The 21534-nt window shown below is 42.7% G+C and overlaps 1 protein-coding gene across 1 annotated transcript in view; it reads left to right on the forward strand.

The window, feature by feature from the left end:
* The first annotated feature begins 2767 nt into the window (after positions 1 to 2767).
* The window catches only part of il17rd (interleukin 17 receptor D), a 41090-nt gene continuing 22323 nt past the window's right edge, over positions 2768 to 21534 (forward strand). The window contains exons 1-2 of the mRNA XM_041225120.1: positions 2768 to 2906; positions 21119 to 21179. Of these exons, the coding sequence (XP_041081054.1) occupies positions 2787 to 2906; positions 21119 to 21179 (181 nt within the window). The 5' untranslated portion in view covers positions 2768 to 2786. The remainder of the gene's footprint in view (positions 2907 to 21118; positions 21180 to 21534) is intronic.

Genomic DNA, 21534 nt, shown 5'->3' on the forward strand with positions numbered 1-21534 from the left:
TAGTTTAAAACAGAATATATTAATAAATGATGTATTTAGTAACATGATGCTGTTTATGCACTGTATTTTAAAACTGCTGGGGATTTTTTTTAAACTATTTATTAATATTTTGAAATGTCATTTCTATGTAATGGATTGCAAGCACAGCGGCAATGCTCTCTGAAACTGCACACTTCACAATTCCTTTCCGTTTTAATTGAAATAGCTGAATACTATTACAATAATGACATTGCTAGTTATACTACTGTACACTTTAAACACACAGCATTGTTACTATGCTGCTGTTGCTTTGAAACTATGGTGTGTGATTAGTCGACTACCATTTTCTCAGGTCCACACTCACTTTTCTATTTGACTGTTTGGTGCTACCCCTAACTGGAAGCTGTTTAACTAAACTGCAACGGAATTGAACTAGTAGCAATGCCACTAATTACCACTAGATGGCAGAAGATTTGTAGATTAGTGGTAATGGGGTACCTGAAATGCATCAGTGTTTCCGTTTTCTAGGAATGTATTTGGGACTGCTTTATCGGCTTATTTACAGAAAATAAAGATTGAAAGTATAAATACTTAATCAGTAAGTAGCTTCAAATGACGTTGTCTGCTAGTTCTTGTCTTATTGTCCTCTTACCTGTTAGCAGCCGTTCTGAGTGCTTCTTATTGCAGTGACTCCAGTTCTGGGTTATATTGTTCTGAGTGCAATCACACCAGTACTGGAGCGGATCTTTTTCACAGATTTCTTCTTCAATTTCAGTATCTCCCATATAATATTTATAATGCACATTTTTATTGCCTGTGTGCAGTACCTTAAACTTTTCTCTATTAAATGTAATTTGCCAGGTGTCTGCCCAGACCACTTACTAAACTACCAAACCACTTCTTACTAAACTACCAAACCACTTCTTACTAAACAACCAAACCACCTCTTACTAAAAAACACTTACTAAACTACCAAACCACCTCTTACTAAAATACCAAACCACCTCTTACTAAAATACCAAACCACCTCTTACTAAAATACCAAACTACTTATTACTAAACAACCAAACCACCTCTTACTAAAAAACACTTACTAAACTACCAAACCACTTCTTACTAAAATACCAAACCACCTCTTACTAAACTACCAAACCACCTCTTACTAAAAAACACTTACTAAACTACCAAACCACCTCTTACTAAACTACCAAACCACGTCTTACTAAACTACCATACCACTTCTTACTAAACTACCAAACCACTTACTAAACTGCCAAACCACCTCTTACTAAAAAACACTTACTAAACTACCAAACCACCTCTTACTAAACTACCAAACCACATCTTACTAAACTACCATACCACTTCTTACTAAACTACCAAACCACTTCTTACTAAACTACCAAACCACCTCTTACTAAAAACCACTTACTAAACTACTAAACTACCAAACCACCTTTTACTAAACTACCAAGCCACTTTTGAGATCTCTGAATGGAGTTTTTTTTTTTGCAATTTGTAGAACAGTCAATCACTCAAGAGTAAGGGTTGGCACTGAATGAACCCGCCTCTATTAAACTCTCTTAATTATTTAAAGCAACAATGTAGCAATCCTTTTTGATCCGGGCCTAGTGTGTGCTGAAATACACAAAGAAACTGATATCCATAGCCTAGCTGTTGTTGTTCACTGATGTTCATTTGTAAGCTATGGGCTTTCAGTACCTAACTATTAAAGCACAGCCTTTGGGTAAGTCTGGTTTTGAGACTGTTGCATCTGTAAACTTGGCTGGCTTTCAAACAGCAACAAAGAGGAGCAGCCCGCAGATGCTTCCTTTCATAATCACTTTAATAGCAATATAACACCAGTGCTGCTGGGTGTGCTGTGTGGAGAAGGCATTCATAATCACTTCAAGAGAAAGGGCGCTGTGTCTCTTTATTGGGATGTAAAGAAACTAGAAGGCCAGCAAGGTGTGCAGTATAATAATGCACTAGACTCTGGGGCTAGAGTTTGAATCAGCTCATGTTCACTACATAGCGCCTAGTGTATTACACATCACATCCACCACACAATTCAGCAATGTCAGTCTTCACCTGAGGGGCCCAGGACTGAACTACAGAAAGGGGTCGAATTGCTCTGATGCTGTGGCGAGGTGTGTTTAACACTGCAAGGCATGTTTCTCACTATATAGTTCAACTATTTAATGTTAAACAAATGAACAGTATTCTGCATGCTGTGTACAATACAGTATTTTAGGACAGGAGCACACTGAAGTACTGTAGCGGAGTCAGTTATGTGGGCTGGCGCTGTTTTTTTTTGTTTTTTTTTTACATTTTGAAATTAATTAACCATTTTTTTTTTTTTTTTTTTAAATAGTGTTCTCCAGGGCCCCTTTCGGGACATTTGGGCCCCGAGGAAATTTCCCCTGGCTCTCCACCCTCTGGAAGGGCTTTTACACAGACTAAAGACTGTAGTGCTTCTTTTCACAATACCTCAGTGATCTGTACCTGCTTGTTTTCAAGACTGGCTTTCTTTTTTAAACTACGTTCCACCGGTGGGTTTAGTTATGTTTAAAAGCCAGCGCATAGTAATTAGTATTATTTTGATGGTGATATGTGCGCGACCTCTCATGAAGTAAAAGTCATTGCAACTCTCCTTTTCTTAGTTTGTTGTTATTGTTGTTGTTTTTCTCGGGGCCTTCGCCAGCCCCACCTGGTGGTTCACGGCAGACGTGCTCCTGCAATAACAGTGCCCTTCAAAGCGCATGCCCGATCAGAGCTCACTCGTTTATCTGTATGGACTGCGCAGGATGGCACGGAGACCGCAGCTTCTTACTTTATTTGTGTCGCTCAACTTATTTTTTAATTGCAACGGAATATCTCCTACGGTCAGTTCAAAGAAGCTGGCATCCGAAACATGTGGGCGGCAGGTAAAGAAACAGGCTTTTGTTTTTACTTGAAATGAAGAAACTGATTTATACAATGTAACAGCCTCTGTGATCCAGCTGGCATCTGTGGCGAGGGGCTTCAGAAAACTTGTGGGGTGTTTGCTTTGAGTCATTATTATTATTATTATTATTATTATTATTATTATTATTATTAATAATTATAATAATAATAATAATAATAATAATAATAATAATAATGCACACGCAACGGGGACGTCGGGGGACATTTAAAAAAATCTTGTGATAACAGAGATGTAACGTACAGGTACGGTGTGGTTATATTAAAAAACAATATTCCAATGCTGAGGCATTTAACTGCAGTGAAAGGTGTGAGCCATACAAAACGCAAAGCGTTTAGACATTACTTTTATAACATGGTGTTGTTTGTATTATTGTTTTTGCCCGTGTGATTCTGTTGCATGGGTAACAATAGTTAATACAATACTCGCAGCTAACAATACGTACCATCCTCATGCAAGTGATGAGAATTTGGAGAGTACAGACTCCTGTGTTAGTTTTGAAATTGATAAAGCTCTAGTCGTGGTTCTGCCCGCTGCTGCTCCGAGGAGGAGGGTAGTGGGGTGAGTGAGCGTTGGTTTTTTTTAATCTGCCCCGGAGCACACTGTGAAGAAGTCAATCTGCTGGTCCTATTGTCCCCGACTCTGCATTACCCGACCTGTCCTTTGAATGCTGTGATGCATTTGTCCGCCTTTTGTCATTTTAATGAAAGCGGAGACACTTGTTTTCAGACAGGCATATAAAACCAGTGAGCGGAAATCTTTGAGTCTCTCTGTCTTTTCACGTCTCTCTCTCTCGTTGTCCCCAGGTATTGTGTTTTATTGTTAAAGTTTGTAATTTGATATTGTTTCAACATATAAGTAACGACTTTCTATAATATTAGTTACCAAATCAATATAAAAATATAGGTTTTTAAATTGATTTACAAAAAAAAAAAAAAAACTACTGAAATTCAATGCTGGCGTTTTAGATATTTTGTTTAAGTGCATAATAATTTCACTGCTATTTACATGCATTGCTTTGCATTTGTTTTCGGTTATTGCCCATGTTTTTGTACCGGTATTTGTTGATTTTTTGAAATGACATTCTTGTCTGACAAGCCCCCGGTCTGTGCCATTTGACACGCTATTGAATGACTGATTAGCTGTGGAAGGAGTGGGCTACTTGGGGGCAGCGGCGGCGCCTTTGAAGTGATTCCCCCCCCCCCCCCCCCCCAAAATAGGAAGTCAAGGCTATTGGCTCAATTGAAATTCCTCAGCGCTTCCTCACGGAAACCATATGCCACCCCTACCCCCCTCCAGGAACATGGTGTGGCTGAACAACAAGGCTCTAGAGTTGTATGAAGTGTCCCATACACTCAATAAAACATTTTGCTAGATTAAAAGGTTAATTTGTAAACCCCTATTGAAGTATTACCTCTATAGTCATTCCTATAAAATTATAACACCCCACCCCCCTTTATTATGAGCCATGTCGTGTATAACCCCCTGCTGCTGCAAGTAGTTAACATGGCTAATTAGATCCCATACTGCCAAGCAGGCAGGAAGCTGATGTCCCTGCAGCTAAAAACATACTTTGGGGAATGCAAACAATATGGAGGGTCAACAAGTCATGCTTTCACTGTGATTAAAGCACAGCCCCGCTTTCATTGCAACAAGAGTCCTATTACAATTCCTGCATTTGAGCCACCTGCATTTAGTCAATCGCCTTGTATTGTATGGGCACCTGAATCGAAACACCGGATGCTGTATAAAGCACTGCTTGGGTCTTGTGGAGAGCATTGAGACAATAGACTGTGCCTTGCAAACAGCCCTGTGCAGTGCTTTGTAGTCCAGTCCAATGCCTGGCTTGTCAGAGGCACTTCCAGGCTTTTCTGTGTGTTTTTCAGGACCAGTGAAATGTTCCTATTCAGTCAAGGCCAGCTTTCCACAGTGCTGCAAATCCGTAGCCTGTACAAAGTGCATTGTGTAGTCCTTGATTATTGCCTGGAATCACCGCCTAGCTAAAAACGACTTCTCTGCAAGATCGAAGCCTTGTCAATACTTTTATTAATAATTATAATTGAACTCGTTAAAGAATGTGTTTCTACTTTGTTTCTGCCTTAGTTTGGATCGTTTTGATTATTTTGGCTTGCTTCTCTAGTTTTAAAAAGTAATCGTTTGAACCCTAATTAAGGTTGGTGTGCCGATGCGTATCTTAAGTAGTGACAGGTGGTGCGATAGTATATACAGTATATTTGTTTAGAAAAGTATATCCCTAAAAACAATGGTTAGTTAAAGAGCAAGTACCTTCCTTTCTCGGTGTTCTTTTATTGTTTCTTGGGATCGCTTGTGATGAAATGTGTTGTATAAGTTATTATCTATTTAAAGTTCAACATTTGGCATGTTCTGGCAGCATAGATTAGCTTTTTGCTGTTCTCAATAAGAATTTAATTTTACAACGTCTCTCCGGAGAAGAGAGACGTTGTGGCTGTCGGCCATTCAGCTGAACTGTGACAAGGGAAGGTATTACTGGAGGATGTTCCTGAGCCTTCAAAACCAGCCATCCAGCCCACTAACCTCTCAGGGGTTTTGTATGGGGCTGTGGGAAAGTCACTGGTTGAGTAGCTCTGAATCAGGGGAAATCTCCAGACTGCTTTAGTGAATGTAGAAGCAGGGCTTTTCAGATGCACTGGTCCCTTTCAACAGCCAAATTCCTGCTGTTCCTCAACAATGTCTCTAGCACTTAAATGGAGGAATGCTAAAAGTGGCTATAGGACTTAAATCTGTGTAACATGGGGAAGGAGAATGGAGAGATGTGCCTGTGTTTTTTTTGGGGGGGGGTGGGGGGGGGGTTTGAAGGGGTTTATAGCGCTAAACCCTTCGTATTTAAATGACTGCGAGTGGCTTAGTACTATACCTTTGTTATGAGTACAACTGCAAGCTAGAGGCTCTCCTTAAATAAATAAAACATAAAGGAAATGATTCGTCTTCCAGAACTGCCTGTTTCCCATTTCAACAGACATCTGATTTGAATGAAGTGCAGGGAAGGAGCGGCAGTGATCTTGATGAGGGAGTCGAGGCTGTGCTGTGGCCCCAGGCAGCCTGTTAAGTTAACTTGAATAGCTAATATTCAGTGAAGATGTTGAGAAAGACTTCTAGTCAAAACATTTGCCATTGAATTTATTACTTTCTATTTTGTATTTCTAAATCTGAGTTGAGTTGCCTTACCTATACATTAAAAAAACCAAAACACTATGTAGTAAAAGTTCATTTTACTTTTGTATTCCAATTTTTATATTAATTTTCACCTAAATTTATTAAAGTACGATGGCCTGTTTGTCTTTGTGTCTACATTGTCTTCAGTTATCACACATACCTGTGTGCAGTCATTCACATACCTGTCTGTCAGTGTTCCCTGTATGTAATCAGGATATCTAATATCTGGACCTCATTGCAGGTATATACACATCCTGTGCTGCTCATACGAAAGCCCTCCTCTCAAAACTTTTGTTGGTTTGTAATTTAAGAAACAACAGAGTGCTTTTTTTTAAAGCCCTGTTAATACATCTAGGGCTATATTCCCAAAACACTTAACAGAGCAAAGATGTTATAAACAAAAGAACATTGGGGCTTAATTAAAAGCATCTGTATGAGCCTTCGTTGTTTCTTCATAATTCTGTAGCATTATAAGTTTGTTTGTTTTACAAAAAAATAGTAACCTTCACATGTCTGCAAGGTGTTTAAACTGTTCTGAGTGACGAGTTCTCCAATAATGAGCATCGCACCACCTTTTCAGGCGCGTGGTGTTTGGGGATCTGCAGTGGATTTGACTGGAACTGGTTTATCCTGGATACAGAAACACCTGCCACCTGAGCTCCTGTTGTCAGGCTCTGTCAAAGTGTTGCTCATTGTAAACATCCAGGGAAGGTGTTGTGGGAGGTGTTGGTGATACGAGACTCCATGTGTAGTGGGATAGAGGCAGACTCCAGGGCAGATGTTGATGATAGGAGACTCCATGTGTAGTGGGATAGAGACGGGCTCCAGGGAAGGTGTTGTGGGGAGTTGTTGGTGATACGAGACTCTGTGTAGATAGATAGAGGCGGGCTCTTGGGCAGGTGTTGATGATATGAAACTCCCTGTGTAGTGGGATAGAGGATGGCTCCCTGGTCGGTGTTGTGTGCATGCAGTGGAAGAGCTGAGTGACACCTGCAGCCCTGCGTGGCACGGACATGTGTGAAGCTTCAACATAACGCCTGCTTTATGACCGATGACCACCTTTTCTCCACATGTGGGATGACCTACAGAAATAATGGCAGTATGATTTTTAGTGCTTTGTGGCATAACCAGCTTGATAGACGAAAGCCATCGGCTCAAAGGGTGAGCAGCCCTAGAGATGTTAATAGTTGAGAGTTTAAATGTTTTCCAAGTCTTAAATCTTTTCACACATCATGGGTCATAAATCAACTGGGGAAAACATTTCTCAACTTTGACTCAGGAGTGCTCACCAGGAGAGAGAATTTCTTTTGATGTTCGCAGTGCATCCATCGCATGCGATCTGCAAGTGTCAGATTGTGGGGATATTTGGCGGTGTCTCTCTCTCTGTACATCTACCCATGTCTTGTTCAATACATGCTCATCAACTGTTTCTCACACTGATGACTCTAATGTTGTGTTCCAGCTGTGGCGGGGGTGTAAGTTACTGCATTCAGGTGCTTATTAGTATAATAATAGTAATGTATGTTTCTGTGAGGGACAGCCCTTTACCTACTGCAGGTGTTTCTGTGTATGGATGTTTTCCTGCAGCCTGGTTCTCTATTTGAAGAGATCTCCCCTTGTGTGTGAACCTCGCTATGCTTCTAAAGGCCTGCGGGCAATGCTACATACTTTCAGCAGGAAACACAACACTTCAAATCCCCACCTTCCTTGCATTCTCTCTGTACCTGATCCCTTCAGCCCAGTGTGAGGGGTGTGGAAGGGGACAGGGCTGCACTGTCTCACTCCAGAGGGAGGGGGCAACGCTGCATTGTCTCACTCCAGAGGGAGGGGGCAACGGTGCATTGTCTCACTCCAGAGGGAGGGGGCAACGCTGCATTGTCTCACTCCAGAGGGAGGGGGCTGCACTGTCTCACTTCAGAGGGCTAGGGAGGGGACAGCTGCAGTGTCTCACTCCAGAGAGGGCCACGGTAGAGGGCCTGTGAGGGGACGGCTGCCATGTCTACCGACGTGCAGAGTGAAGTCCTCCCCCACCCCCTTCAGGGAGGGAGGGGCCACACTGTCTCACTCCAGAGGGAGGGGGCAGGGCTGCACTCTCTCACTCTAGAGGGAGGGGACTGCTCTGACTCACTTCAGAGGGAGGGAGGGACGGCTGCACTGTTTCACTCCAGAGAGGGAGGGGGCAGGGCTGCACTGTCTCGCTCTGGAGAGGGAAGGGGTAGGGTTGCACTGCCTCACTCCAGAGGGACGGGGTAGGGCTGCACTGTCTCACTCCAGAGAGGGAGGGAGCATGGGCTGCACTGTTTCACTCCAGAGAGGGAGGGGGCAGGGATGCACTGTCTCACTCCGGAGAGGGAGGGGGTAGGGTTGCACTGCCTCACTCCAGAGGGAGGGGGTAGGGCTGCACTGTCTCACTCCAGAGGAAGTTGTGTCGCACACATCTTGTGGAAACTCCCACACCATACTTCTCTCCACACGCCAGCTTATTTTGACCCCCTGCATTCATTGTCACTATTTTTACTTTGAAAATAGTTGGTTATTTTTTTAGCAGTCATTTTTTAACATTTTAGTCTCGAAGTGCTAACACAGAAAACTCGCCCCTTCAACTCTCTGGTTGGTTAAATGTGTCATGTCATAACACAGCTGTCATGTGCTTTCAAGAATATTTTTTCACCCAGCAACACGCAACTGATCTAGTCTGCTAGAAGCGCAATCAGTCCTTATTGTTAAAGGTACAGTAGCATCTGCAAAATGGGTGGATCGGCTGAAAAGGCCTGGGGAGAACCATGGTATCGTAAATAAAAAATGGCTTAACGTACACTTTTTAGATATCTATTTTATCAAATACACTGGAATCGGTGACAGTAGCATGAACAAACAGTAATACTGGTCTCCCAGAGAGGTGATGTAGGTCAGTGGTCCCAAACTGGGTTACAAGATGTCCCATCCAGGCAGGTTTCTGAGCAGGGTTCAGGGAACACATACATAAGAACATAAGAACATAAGAAAGTTTACAAACGAGAGGAGGCCATTCGGCCCATCTTGCTCGTTTGGTTGTTAGTAGCTTATTGATCCCAAAATCTCATCAAGCAGCTTCTTGAAGGATCCCAGGGTGACAGCTTCAACAACATTACTGGGGAGTTGATTCCAGACCCTCACAATTCTCTGTGTAAAAAAGTGTCTCCTATTTTCTGTTCTGAATGCCCCTTTTTCTAAACTCCATTTGTGACCCCTGGTCCTTGTTTCTTTTTTCAGGCTGAAAAAGTCCCTTGGGTCGACACTGTCAATACCTTTTAGAATTTTGAATGCTTGAATTAGGTCGCCACGTAGTCTTCTTTGTTCAAGACTGAACAGATTCAATACAGATGTATTTGCACATCAATGACAGTAATTTAAAAAGACAAAATGATCCCTAGGTTTCTTTCTAGCCTGTCTCTGTATTGCAGAAGCAAAGCAGCCCCTACAGTCGATGAGAAGCTGATGTTCTTGCCTGTCTGTGTGGACATCGTTGAAGATTAGACTAGGCAAGTGTGTCCTGCTGTTGAATAATAGTGTGCAGCGCAAAGACTAATTGAAGACATGTCAGATGCTAGAGGTTTGCAGCTGAGTAAACTGCTTTGCTCTCAAAATTGATTCTGAACAACGGTATGAATTTGTTTAGGTACCTTAACTTTACTGTGTTGATACTGCAGCATCTGAGTGATACAGTGAGCGTCTTTACTGTGTGATACTGCAGCATCTGAATGATACAGTGAGCATCTTTACTGTGTGATACTGCAGCATCTGAATGATACAGTGAGCGTCTTTACTGTGTGATACTGCAGCATCTGAATGATACAGTGAGTGTCTTTACTGTGTTGATACTGCAGCATCTGAATGATACAGTGAGCGTCTTTACTGTGTGATACTGCAGCATCTGAATGATACAGCGAACATCTTTACTGTGTGATACTGCAGCATCTGATTGATACAGTGAGCATCTTTACTGTGTGATACTGCAGCATCTGATTGATACAGTGAGCGTCTTTACTGTGTTGATACTGCAGCATCTGATTGAGTGAGCATCTTTACTGTGTGATACTGCAGCATCTGAATGATACAGCGAACATCTTTACTGTGTGATACTGCAGCATCTGATTGATACAGTGAGCATTTTTACTGTGTGATATTGCAGCATCTGAATGATACAGTGAGCGTCTTTACTGTGTGATACTGCAGCATCTGATTGATACAGTGAGCATCTTTACTGTGTGATACTGCAGCATCTGAATGATACAGTGAGCGTCTTTACTGTGTGATACTGCAGCATCTGATTGAGTGAGCATCTTTACTGTGTGATACTGCAGCATCTGAATGATACAGTGAGCGTCTTTACTGTGTGATACTGCAGCATCTGATTGATACAGTGAGCATCTTTACTGTGTGATACTGCAGCATCTGAATGATACAGTGAGCGTCTTTACTGTGTGATACTGCAGCATCTGATTGAGTGAGCTTGTTGTATTCTTGTGGTTGGACTTTAACTTGAGATATTTGGTTAGTCTGAATCGGTTTCCTAACGCCAGTAAAAACATTTTGTGTAACCACGAAGACACGTTTTAAGCGTGATTTTTATTAGAGCTTCATTTATTAAGTGTTGTGTATGTTCTCAAGTTCGACCCCCTCGTCGGTGGTATAATGGTATATATGTAGCTAATTTAAATAGTAAAACCTTTGTTCAAATGCTAGTAGGCCCAACAGTACTTATCAATCAGTACTGTGCTTGGTGGTATTAAGTGCAGAGGAAACGCTTTGCACAAAAGGGTTTTCAAATTGGAGAAAGACAACTGAAAAACATAGCGATTGACAAAATAGCATTTTTTTTTTTTTTTCAACCATCATATTTTGGACTGAAATCTTGCTTGTGTGAGCAGCTGCCTGCCTGCTTGCCTGCCTGCCTGCCTGTCTTCTGTGCTTTGTCAGTACTGACAAGCCCGGGCTTGTTACAATGGTACCAGAGCTGTGTTTGAACAATAATTGATAAAACAGTCTGTTCTCGATAGTGCAGATTCAGATTGTGGAGGCCCAGTATCAGTACTGCCGTGGCTCATGAATGCATACCTGTGTGGCTGCAGGGGTGTGTGCATGTGTTTTAATTCTCTCCCAGGTCACCTTTCTCTAAGAATCCACCACAGTAAACAACTGCCTGTGCCAGTTTGTGTGCCTGCCACTGGAACCACCTTTAGGGAATGGAAATGGAGAGGGGAACTAATTTGGTAAAATATTGTAGTCGGAGATGGAAATAAGACTCCTATTGCACAGCATGCCCCCCTTTTCCAGGTTTTACTAGGATCTTGATTAACCACAGTGTGTAGGTAGCAAGCTCTGGTGTGTTTTACTAAACTCCTAGTAAAACCGAGAGTGGATCAAATTGCTATGCAATGGGGAGTCTTATTCCCACCCCTGGTACTGATTGGGTTCAGTTGTCTCTGGATCAAATAATCAACTGTCATTTTTTTTGCTCATGTGGTGGGTGATCTTTTCACAGATTGTAAATGTGTCTGTGTAGTGGCTGTAATTCTGCTGAGTTTTGTAACGTTGTGATTTGAGCTACTTTACAGACTTTGAATAAATAGAGCGAGTGAACCGCAGTCTGTAACGGCTGTTTGGTTGCTGTAGTTATATCGGATCTAGTCATGTTTACGCCTGCATTGTGCACCTTGCTGTACTTGCAGTGCTTATGTGACGACACTACAAATGTGTATGCGGGGGGGGGATCCCGACTGGAAACAGCCTTCAGGTCCTGGGGAATCCATCAGCCTTGAAGGATGCGTTTTGTGGATTGTGTCCAGGTGTGTATACAGCAGGCAGCTTACCACACACACACACACACACTCTTCATCCCATCTCCCAAGCTGCCATGAAAGCATGCCTCTGCATTCTATTTAATAAGTATCCTGCTGAACAAAAGCTAGTGTGGGGATCACGACATGAAGTGAGTTCTTGAGAGTTGCAGCTGCACTGTGGTAAGAATCTGCACAATACCCCATCTGTAAAACATGTCAATACCCCCTCCTGTCAATGTGTTCATCTGGTGTTCCGTGGCCCTTGTGTCTGTATTTCTGCTGTCTTTAGTGATGTTAGTTAGGGGGTCAGTATATCATGGCTGGAGGAAAACACCAGATGAGTTGAAGACTGTCAGTGTTTAGGTCTGCCCCTGTTTATGGTTAAAGTAGACCTCAAAAGCATTTTATAGAACTCTTGAACTGTATTCCATATCTCAAGTAGTGCCACTAAAGGTTTTAAAAACTGTAATAACCTTCAGAAAGATTTAACTTGGTGAGCCAGTGGTAAGACATTGGAGCTGTAGGTTTTCCTGCAAAGTGTTATCAGCGTGGACTGAGTTTGAAGTGATTTGAAAGCAAGCCTGTTCATTCCCATTGGCAGTAGATCAATATCAAGCCAGTGTGGCTTGAGACTCGCTCAACCCCAGCCTGGAGGATTGTGGGCTGGCTGAAATCAGACTCTCCAATGGTGGAGGAAGTTCCCTAATGAGCATGCAAGGGAGAGGTGCTGAACCCAGAACGGCAAGCATCAGGACTGTGAATCAGTGTATTTTCAGGACAGTACTGAAGATGGGTGTTCATACCGACGCTCTGTGTTGGAATTTGTGTTCTTTTCAGAGATCCTTGTTCAATTTTAAAATAAAAAAACTTCACAGCAACAAGAGGAGATGAATTTACAAGCTTCTCTTCTTTCCAATGCTGCTATGAGGTACGGACGTTAAATTCCATTTAAATCTATAAACTTTAACATTGTAGGATTTCTGTAACCTAGGAACCATTATTCAGTACTGTACATGAAATAAAAGCTTGTCGATCCTGACTAGATACGGGATGAGAAACTAAAAAGAAACGGTTAGGACAGAAGAGTTTCAAAAGGAACGTGCACACGAAATTAGAAGCGAAAACCCCAAGTTCATGAGAAGACGCACTGTAGTATCTCATTAGCGTAAGTTTCCCCAGATGCAGGACACAAAGGCTGCTATCCCAGAGTGTGAGAGTGCGAGTGTAAGCTGTGAGCCATGCGGAGGTAATGAGAACCACATGCAGGATGGATCCTGATTGCTGATTTGGTCTAGTGAAATTGGCTGTGTTCTGAAGGGTAGTCATTTCCTGTTACCAGGGCCAGATTGGGACGATTAAAACTGGTCCATGAAAATCTGTGTAGTTTCTAATTCTGAATAGAGAACTCTAACATAAAGAACACAAATACAGGGGTTTAGATTAATAGCTATATATATTTATATTATCTTCAATACAAAATGATTCCTTTGTGCATTAATCCATTTTTTGTTTGTTTTTTAAAAATGTTTTTATCTAGCCCCAATACAAAATTCTCAATGCCCTTGATAACATAATGAGGTGGAACAATAGCCCAGAACTGCTCTATACAGTGTTTTATCTTTTCCTTCCAACACAGGCTCTTCGTGGTGCCAACCCAACAAACTGCAGCCAAAACTAACAGTGGACTCCCACACACTGATTATAATGCTTATTGTTTGACCTTGAAGTTCCAGAATATTCTGCGCAGAGGGTTCTCCTGTGAGGGAAGGTCCTTTTCTGTTTCTCTAGTACAATGCTTTGTTCCCATAACATGATTTGGTCACTCTACTTCTGTAGTTTTTAGGTTCCTCATTCAAAACAACGGGAGCCTTGATGTATTGACCGTGTCCATCCATCCTTCTGTCTGTCTTTCTGTCTGTCGCACTCTAAAAGGTGAACACGGTAACTGCCTTGGTCTTCACCAGTCATAGCCTTGTATTGCATTTAGCTACACTCTGCAAAACTTGACCCATGCAAATATTTGTAATCTTTCAAGGAACTATGCTATTACATGCCTCCTCAGCCCCTCTGTCTCTGCTGTACTGGATGTTGTTCAGGTGCTGTGTTATTATTACATGCCTCCTCAGCCCCTCTCTGTGTAAAATACGCTCTCTAGTGTTGTTTCCAGAAACCCCCCTTGCCAGATCTTCTGAAGTAAATGAATGTATTACCACATCTTTCATCTGCAGTGATTTTGAGCTGCTGATTTATAGTATGAGCTCCACCTTCCTTTTGTTGTGCTTGTTTTTAACCACGTTGATCACGTCTTATCAATTAGGCCTCTCCACACAGCACTTGACAAAGTAGAGGGCCGGGGATGGGGAGAGCAAAGGAGTGTTCTGGACAACCCCGGGGAGCAGCAGAACAGGGCTGGGAGGGGAGCTGATCTCTGCAGCTATTGGATGAGGTTACAAGCTGGCACATGAACTGAACCAATGCTGCTTGGTAATGAACTCTGAATGTGAGCTCCCTCAGGTCTGCAGATCTCCTCTTACAGACTGGAAACAGTCTTTGTAAACTGAGCTCTAATTAAAGAGACCGTACAGTGCTCAATAAGGGCTTGTTCACTGCCAGCATGGTGAGGGGGAACGGCCGGGGTTTCAATGTTAATGTCAAGTTTTGAAGAAAAAAACATGAAACCATGTAGGCTTGGACCAGTGCTTCTCAAGCCAAATGTTTTGGTGACCACAAAGTGCGGCCATCAACACTTGTTGATGCCAGCACTGCCAATACTATAAAAAATAAATACAATATAGACTTACACACTTCTAATTTTTTTATTTCATTTATTTCTGTAATAAAGCCAAAGTTGTTCTCATTTTAAAATACAGCAGCCCCTCTAAGCTGTATTGCATCTAAATTCCCAGGCCCTTCTAATGGTAAAATCAGATGTTTTGCTAGATTTTTTTTTTTTTTAATTTATTGCTGTGACAACAGGTCAGTCAATCATAGAAATTGATATAAATAGATATAATATCTAAGCTAAAGTACATTGCTAACATATTAAAGTTAAAGACAAAAGCTACTTTCACCTTCCTGTTCCAATCACATGCTATGCAATTCCCAGCTAAATCAAACACAATTATAATTATTTGCAATGCTTGCATCATAAAATGATATAGATAAATATTAACAAATATCCCAGAAAACAGGTCGTGAAGGCCTTAAATTACCCCACTGAATGAACTAGAAAGCAAAAGCTGTGGCAAAGTGTGCCCCTGTGTATATTATCTGTTATATTTTGCATGTGGTGTGTTAAATGTTGGTGTATAGTCACTGGTACACGGGATATAAACGGGTCTGTGTAACACGAGTGTTTAAAATGTATATTTGTATTTAGGCACGTGGATTGCACAAAAAAAAAAGTAATAATATGTGAGCACAGGGAATTGCACTTTATTAATTCATGTGCAGTTGTACTGAGACTCCAATTGAATGATTGATTAGCAATCGAGTCTTGATACAGCTGCATAAAAGCAGCATGTTTTCACCCACTCGCGGTTGGGTGTTCTGTGAGTAGGGAACGGGAGAGAGAAGGAGAGAGTTATAATATCAATTGCTATTACGTGCTGGTCCGACCAGCACGATACTTGTTTATTTAAAACTCACCGTGTTTGTTTGTCGATCTGCTCACCGTTTGTAAAGTGTTAGTCCGTTTTTGTTTATCTTTTTATTTTGGCCTTTTGTGTTTGTTTAAACCTTTTTATTTACAATTAACCGGCACAAGCAAGCGTCGCATCATTTCACTTCATCCGTCCTGTCTGTGTGTATTCCTTTCCTGGTTCTGACACCGCCCACTTCGGCCGTCTTTGTGACACACAGTAGTTTTTTTTTTATCTTGTGTGTATTTCAGGTAGAAACAGGACACTGGTTTCATGTTTATTTTTTAAATCCCTTTTTCGCAATAAACACTGTGTCAGCAGACATTTTCATAAAGTAATTGCGTTACTGAGATTTACTTTTTTCTTTTGCTTACACGCAAGTGAAAGCTGTCAAATTTGACTTCAGTAAAATACATGTAGAAAAGGGGTGTTGTACAAAGAACAGAAGCTCACCATTTTCATTTATTCCATTCTTCATGACAGAACACAATGTTGATCGTTATTCGTAACGTTTACTTTGCAATCCGGGCCAGTGTTTGGAAAGCGTGAAGCATGTTCCAGTGGCATACAGAACCTGCACCTGTATCCCCCTATTGTGACTCGCTTGTCAAGTCTAAAGCAGCACTTTGTTTATTCTTTTTTTTTATTCTGGGATGTGTTCATCACACCGAGCGGTTTTATCACACTGTTGCGCAAATTATGGCAATATGGTAAAATGGTGAAAAGCAAAACGTTGTGATACATATTTCTAATTTCTATCTATATGTAATTCAGGGATTTTCAACCAGGGCATGCGTACGGCTGGGAGTACTTCCCAGGGTCATAGCGGGTATGCAGGACGACTCGGACATGCGCAAATAAAAATGAAAGTAGAAGAAAGTATTGATTTGTATTTTAACGGTATTATATAACATCTATAATTATATATATATAATTTTTAGCAGCTCAAAGGTTATAGTCTGACCTATAGTTTCAAAATTATCATCCACGCGGCTGCATTTTAGTAACAGCAATAGCAGCTGGTTGAATTAGTTTTCTGTGTACATCCAGATAAAAAAACAAAGCAATTTCATACTTATAAAAGAAAAACTAAGGAAGAAAACACAAAAGGGTCTCCAGAAAGTGCAAAGTGACAAAGTCGTACCGGATAATTTTATGTTGGCTTAATAAAGTTTTTCATAATTAGTTGTTATAGTTCTATGTTAAGGTTAGTGTTTCTGATGTTGTAAACCATTTTAAATGGCACATATAATTATGCTGAGATCAGAAGTAAAAGGTAATATGATACACATTTCCAGTGCAAAATATGTGTAATATGATACACATTTCCTATTTTGGATTATTTATAAGAACTTGCCAAATAGAAAGCGAGTACATGTGTTTTAGTTAAAATTTGCCATTAAATTGAGTTTATTTTAATGTTTCTATTGAAGGCACTGAGAGAGACTTGTCAAAATGCTTGTCATTGAATTTCTGAAGTTTCTTTTAGTATTTAATTTTAGCACACCTGCTAGTTCCGAATGGTCCTAGGTGTTCTGTAGCAGTGCTGGCAGAGCCGACTGTCAGTTAGTCCAGCATGAGATGCTCCGGGAGCATGCACACTGTGAATAGCAGGGATGTAGTATTGGTCATGAGATGCTCCGGGAGCATTCTAGGCAGGGACACGCCTCCGCATCCACTCCACCTAGACGGGGACACGCCTCCGCATCCACTCCACCTAGACGGGGACACGCCTCCGCATCCACTCCACCTAGACGGGGACACGCCTCCGCATCCACTCCACCTAGACGGGGACACGCCTCCGCATCCACGCCACCTAGACGGGGACACGCCTCCGCATCCACGCCACCTAGACGGGGACACGCCTCCGCATCCACGCCACCTAGACGGGGACACGCCTCCGCATCCACGCCACCTAGACGGGGACACGCCTCCGCATCCACGCCACCTAGACGGGGACACGCCTCCGCATCCACGCCACCTAGACGGGGACACGCCTCCGCATCCACGCCACCTAGACGGGGACACGCCTCCGCATCCACGCCACCTAGACGGGGACACGCCTCCGCATCCACGCCACCTAGACGGGGACACGCCTCCGCATCCACGCCACCTAGACGGGGACACGCCTCCGCATCCACGCCACCTAGACGGGGACACGCCTCCGCATCCACGCCACCTAGACGGGGACACGCCTCCGCATCCACGCCACCTAGACGGGGACACGCCTCCGCATCCACTCCACCTAGACGGGGACACGCCTCCGCATCCACGCCACCTAGACGGGGATTCCGCCTCCGCATCCACGCCACCTAGACGGGGACACGCCTCCGCATCCACGCCACCTAGACGGGGACACCGCCTCCGCATCCACGCCACCTAGACGGGGACACGCCTCCGCATCCACGCCACCTAGACGGGGACACGCCTCCGCATCCACGCCACCTAGACGGGGACACGCCTCCGCATCCACGCCACCTAGACGGGGACACCGCCTCCGCATCCACGCCACCTAGACGGGGATTCCGCCTCCGCATCCACGCCACCTAGACGGGGATTCCGCCTCCGCATCCACGCCACCTAGACGGGGACACGCCTCCGCATCCACGCCACCTAGACGGGGACACGCCTCCGCATCCACGCCACCTAGACGGGGACACGCCTCCGCATCCACGCCACCTAGACGGGGACACGCCTCCGCATCCACGCCACCTAGACGGGGACACGCCTCCGCATCCACGCCACCTAGACGGGGACACGCCTCCGCATCCACGCCACCTAGACGGGGACACGCCTCCGCATCCACGCCACCTAGACGGGGACACGCCTCCGCATCCACGCCACCTAGACGGGGACACGCCTCCGTATCCGCATTTTTTTTTTTTTTTTTTTTTGGATTTTTTTCTTTATATTAATATACTAAAGGTTGTGATGAGAAATTTGGTAGAATGTTGTGTTAGTGAGTGTGTGAGTTAAGTGTGGTTTATGAGCATTTGTAGGACTGCAACAAAAGGTTCATTTTGACCTTCTAAGGTTCGGAACACATCACCGAAGGAAGGTTCGAAACTCTGATGGTACTCATTTGCATAATCTACTGGTGACATCATGATAGCTACTAGTTTATATTTGATTGAAAATCCTGTTTTATAGGGAAGCAATATAAATGGAATAAAACATTCACATGCAGTTTAAAAATACGTTATATAGAACAGTAATCATGTTTTTATACTTTAAATAAAAATACACGTTGTTTATGTACATGTAATTGATGCTGCTTGCAATATATATACAGTAAGCTTACATTGCAGCAGCACTAACTGCAGCAGACTTGGGCAAAACAAGCTTGATTTAACAGCCACTGTTCCATGCAGGTTATCAGCCACAGTCACATTTTACTACTACTAAAATAAAAATAATACTACTAATAATATGAACTTACAGTTGTCAAGTGACCCCAGAGATTGGTTGTGCCTCCATGATACATCACCAGTCGCTTGCACCGTTTACATTCAACATTTTTTTTTTTTTTTTTTTTGCTCGTCTGGGCATTTAACAAAAAAACTCCCAAACAGCAGAGGGGTTTCGAGACATTTTTCTTTCAATACAGCTTACACTATACAACGCTTTGCTGTTTACGGCGAATGAAGAAATTAAAGGTTTGCCTCTGGATAACACAGTGTGGAGGGGAAGGGGCGGCCTGTGTGCAAAGCGTCTGTTTCAGAGTGGGTTTGTGGCAAAGTGGTTAACAGTGTGCCTGTGCAGGAATGTAGCAGTAAACAATATCAATTAGAAACAGGCAATACAATGGTGTGTATTGCACTGTTATAATCCACGTGTTGGTCCTGAAATAATGGTCCCAATCTTAAACACCCACACGTAACACAAAACACAAACACAAGTCCACAGTAAGTGCTAAAGTGCTTGTGGTGTAAATACAGTTATTCGTGAAACAATGTGTAGTATAGTCCAGGTTTGTGCTGGCCTCTGGAGATAGCTCTATATCATGTTAGGCATAGAAATAACAATAAACAGTATATTTAATAAGGACAAAACCTCACGATAATAACACACGTCTTTCCTTCCGGTTCAGCTTAACCATAACAAGGAACAGATCACTTTGCTATGCTCCCTTTTGTACTGCCAATCATGACCCCTTGGTTAACGAGTGCAACTGCTTCTCCAATCCACGGCTGCCACGTTGTTTCCCTTCTGGGTCGATGATTTAGTGTATCGTAGCTCTGCCCCCTTTCTAGATGACAGACTTCCTTCTGACTCTGGGAATTAATTGTCTGACCATCCAGTCCAGGGCACTCTGAGAGATTTATCACCATTCTATCTCTGTCACAGGGTGACAGAGTTTACTCATTTCTACTCTCCTGTGATATGCAAATCCTGGGTTCAAGACGAGATGTTTTAACTGTAAGCATCTGTGTTGTGTTGTGTGTGAGACTGACAGCTGAGGACTCTGTCAGAGCTGCAGCGTGAGCAGGGGGGCGTGGCCACTACTATGTGGAGTGTGTGAGTGTTCTGTTTAGGGCTGTCAATTAATAGCAGTTAACTTCTTCGATAAATGCGTTTTATTTTTTTTAGATTCATTTTTTTAACACACGATAATCTCCCTCCTGACTTGAATCTCTCAGCGAACTGTGATTAATTCGCTGCGGCATTATTTCAATATATCGTGCATGCAACTCTAAAGTGCAGTCGTCGTTTGAATAGAGTGCCAGAAATGCATGTTAATGGCTTGCATTTCCCCTGATGTTCTCCAAACCCAATTAAAAAAACCCAGAAACAATGGTCAACCTAAGTTTCTACAATGCCACTACTTCGCTAATTCCAGTTTGAGTAAACATCCATGGAAACGCATCCACATTCTGTCACAACAGTTAATAAGTCAAGTGTAAATTAACTTTTGAATGGTAAATCAGTCCAATCCACACCAGTATGCTTGGTTTCTGTGAAGAGCTCAATCCCAATAGTGGATTGGTGGGTTTGTGGAGTTGTATCACGCGTAGGACCAGACAGTTAATGTAGTGCCAAGACTAACATGGATTTACCTGTAGGTCAGATTAATAATATCATATTTCATTGTATCAGATGGTATAAAGGAGCACAGATATTAATGATATTAGTTATTTGGGGCGGGGGGGTTTGTACTGTCCCCACACTTTCAGTGACAGGAAACTAGAACTGAAGAGCAGCATCTATTCTCCAGTCAAACCTATTTACACAGAGTATATTAGAAAGGAAAATAAGGGGACACCTGGAAAAAACATTCAGTCTGAGGATGGGAGCCGGTGCCCAGCGTGCTGTCTGTCTGCTTGTCAGTCTGTCTGCTGTGGAGCTCAGCTTGTGCAGTGAAGGAGAGAAACCTGGGGCAGGGTGCACTCTGGAGCGGGGCTCAGCTTGTGTATATGCAGTGAAGGAGAGAGGCCTGGGGCAGGGAGGTCCTGGTCTCATCTTGCATATGTCTGTTTACTGCATTACTGCTCACTCTTCATCTTTCTCATTCTCAGGCGATGACTTCTGGCAACAAGATCTCAGGACCGACTGGGGGAGTCACCTTCAGATATGAAAGTAAGAATCTCTTCATACAATCTGGTATTCAGAAGAATATAATAATGTCTTCTATTGGGGTGGGGAGGTCTGGTTGGGCTTAAAAGCGCCCTTTTTCTCAGTCATGTGATGCTTGAAAAGTGCCCCTTTTCTCAGTGAGCCTGCCTTTTTAATATCCTCTGCACGTTACTGTTCTGAAGAATATAATAATGTATTTTTACAATCTGGTATTGAAGAATATAATACTCTTCTATACAATCTAGTATTCACTCTGACAATGGCAAGCAGCTGATTGTAAATCAGTCTACTGTTCTCTTCTCATACTGTACATTGCCTGAGATTTGTTCCATTATATTTAGTATAGTTAATTATAGGA

Source organism: Polyodon spathula, chromosome 23 (genome assembly GCF_017654505.1).
Source record: "Polyodon spathula isolate WHYD16114869_AA chromosome 23, ASM1765450v1, whole genome shotgun sequence".
Lineage (NCBI taxonomy): Eukaryota > Metazoa > Chordata > Actinopteri > Acipenseriformes > Polyodontidae > Polyodon > Polyodon spathula.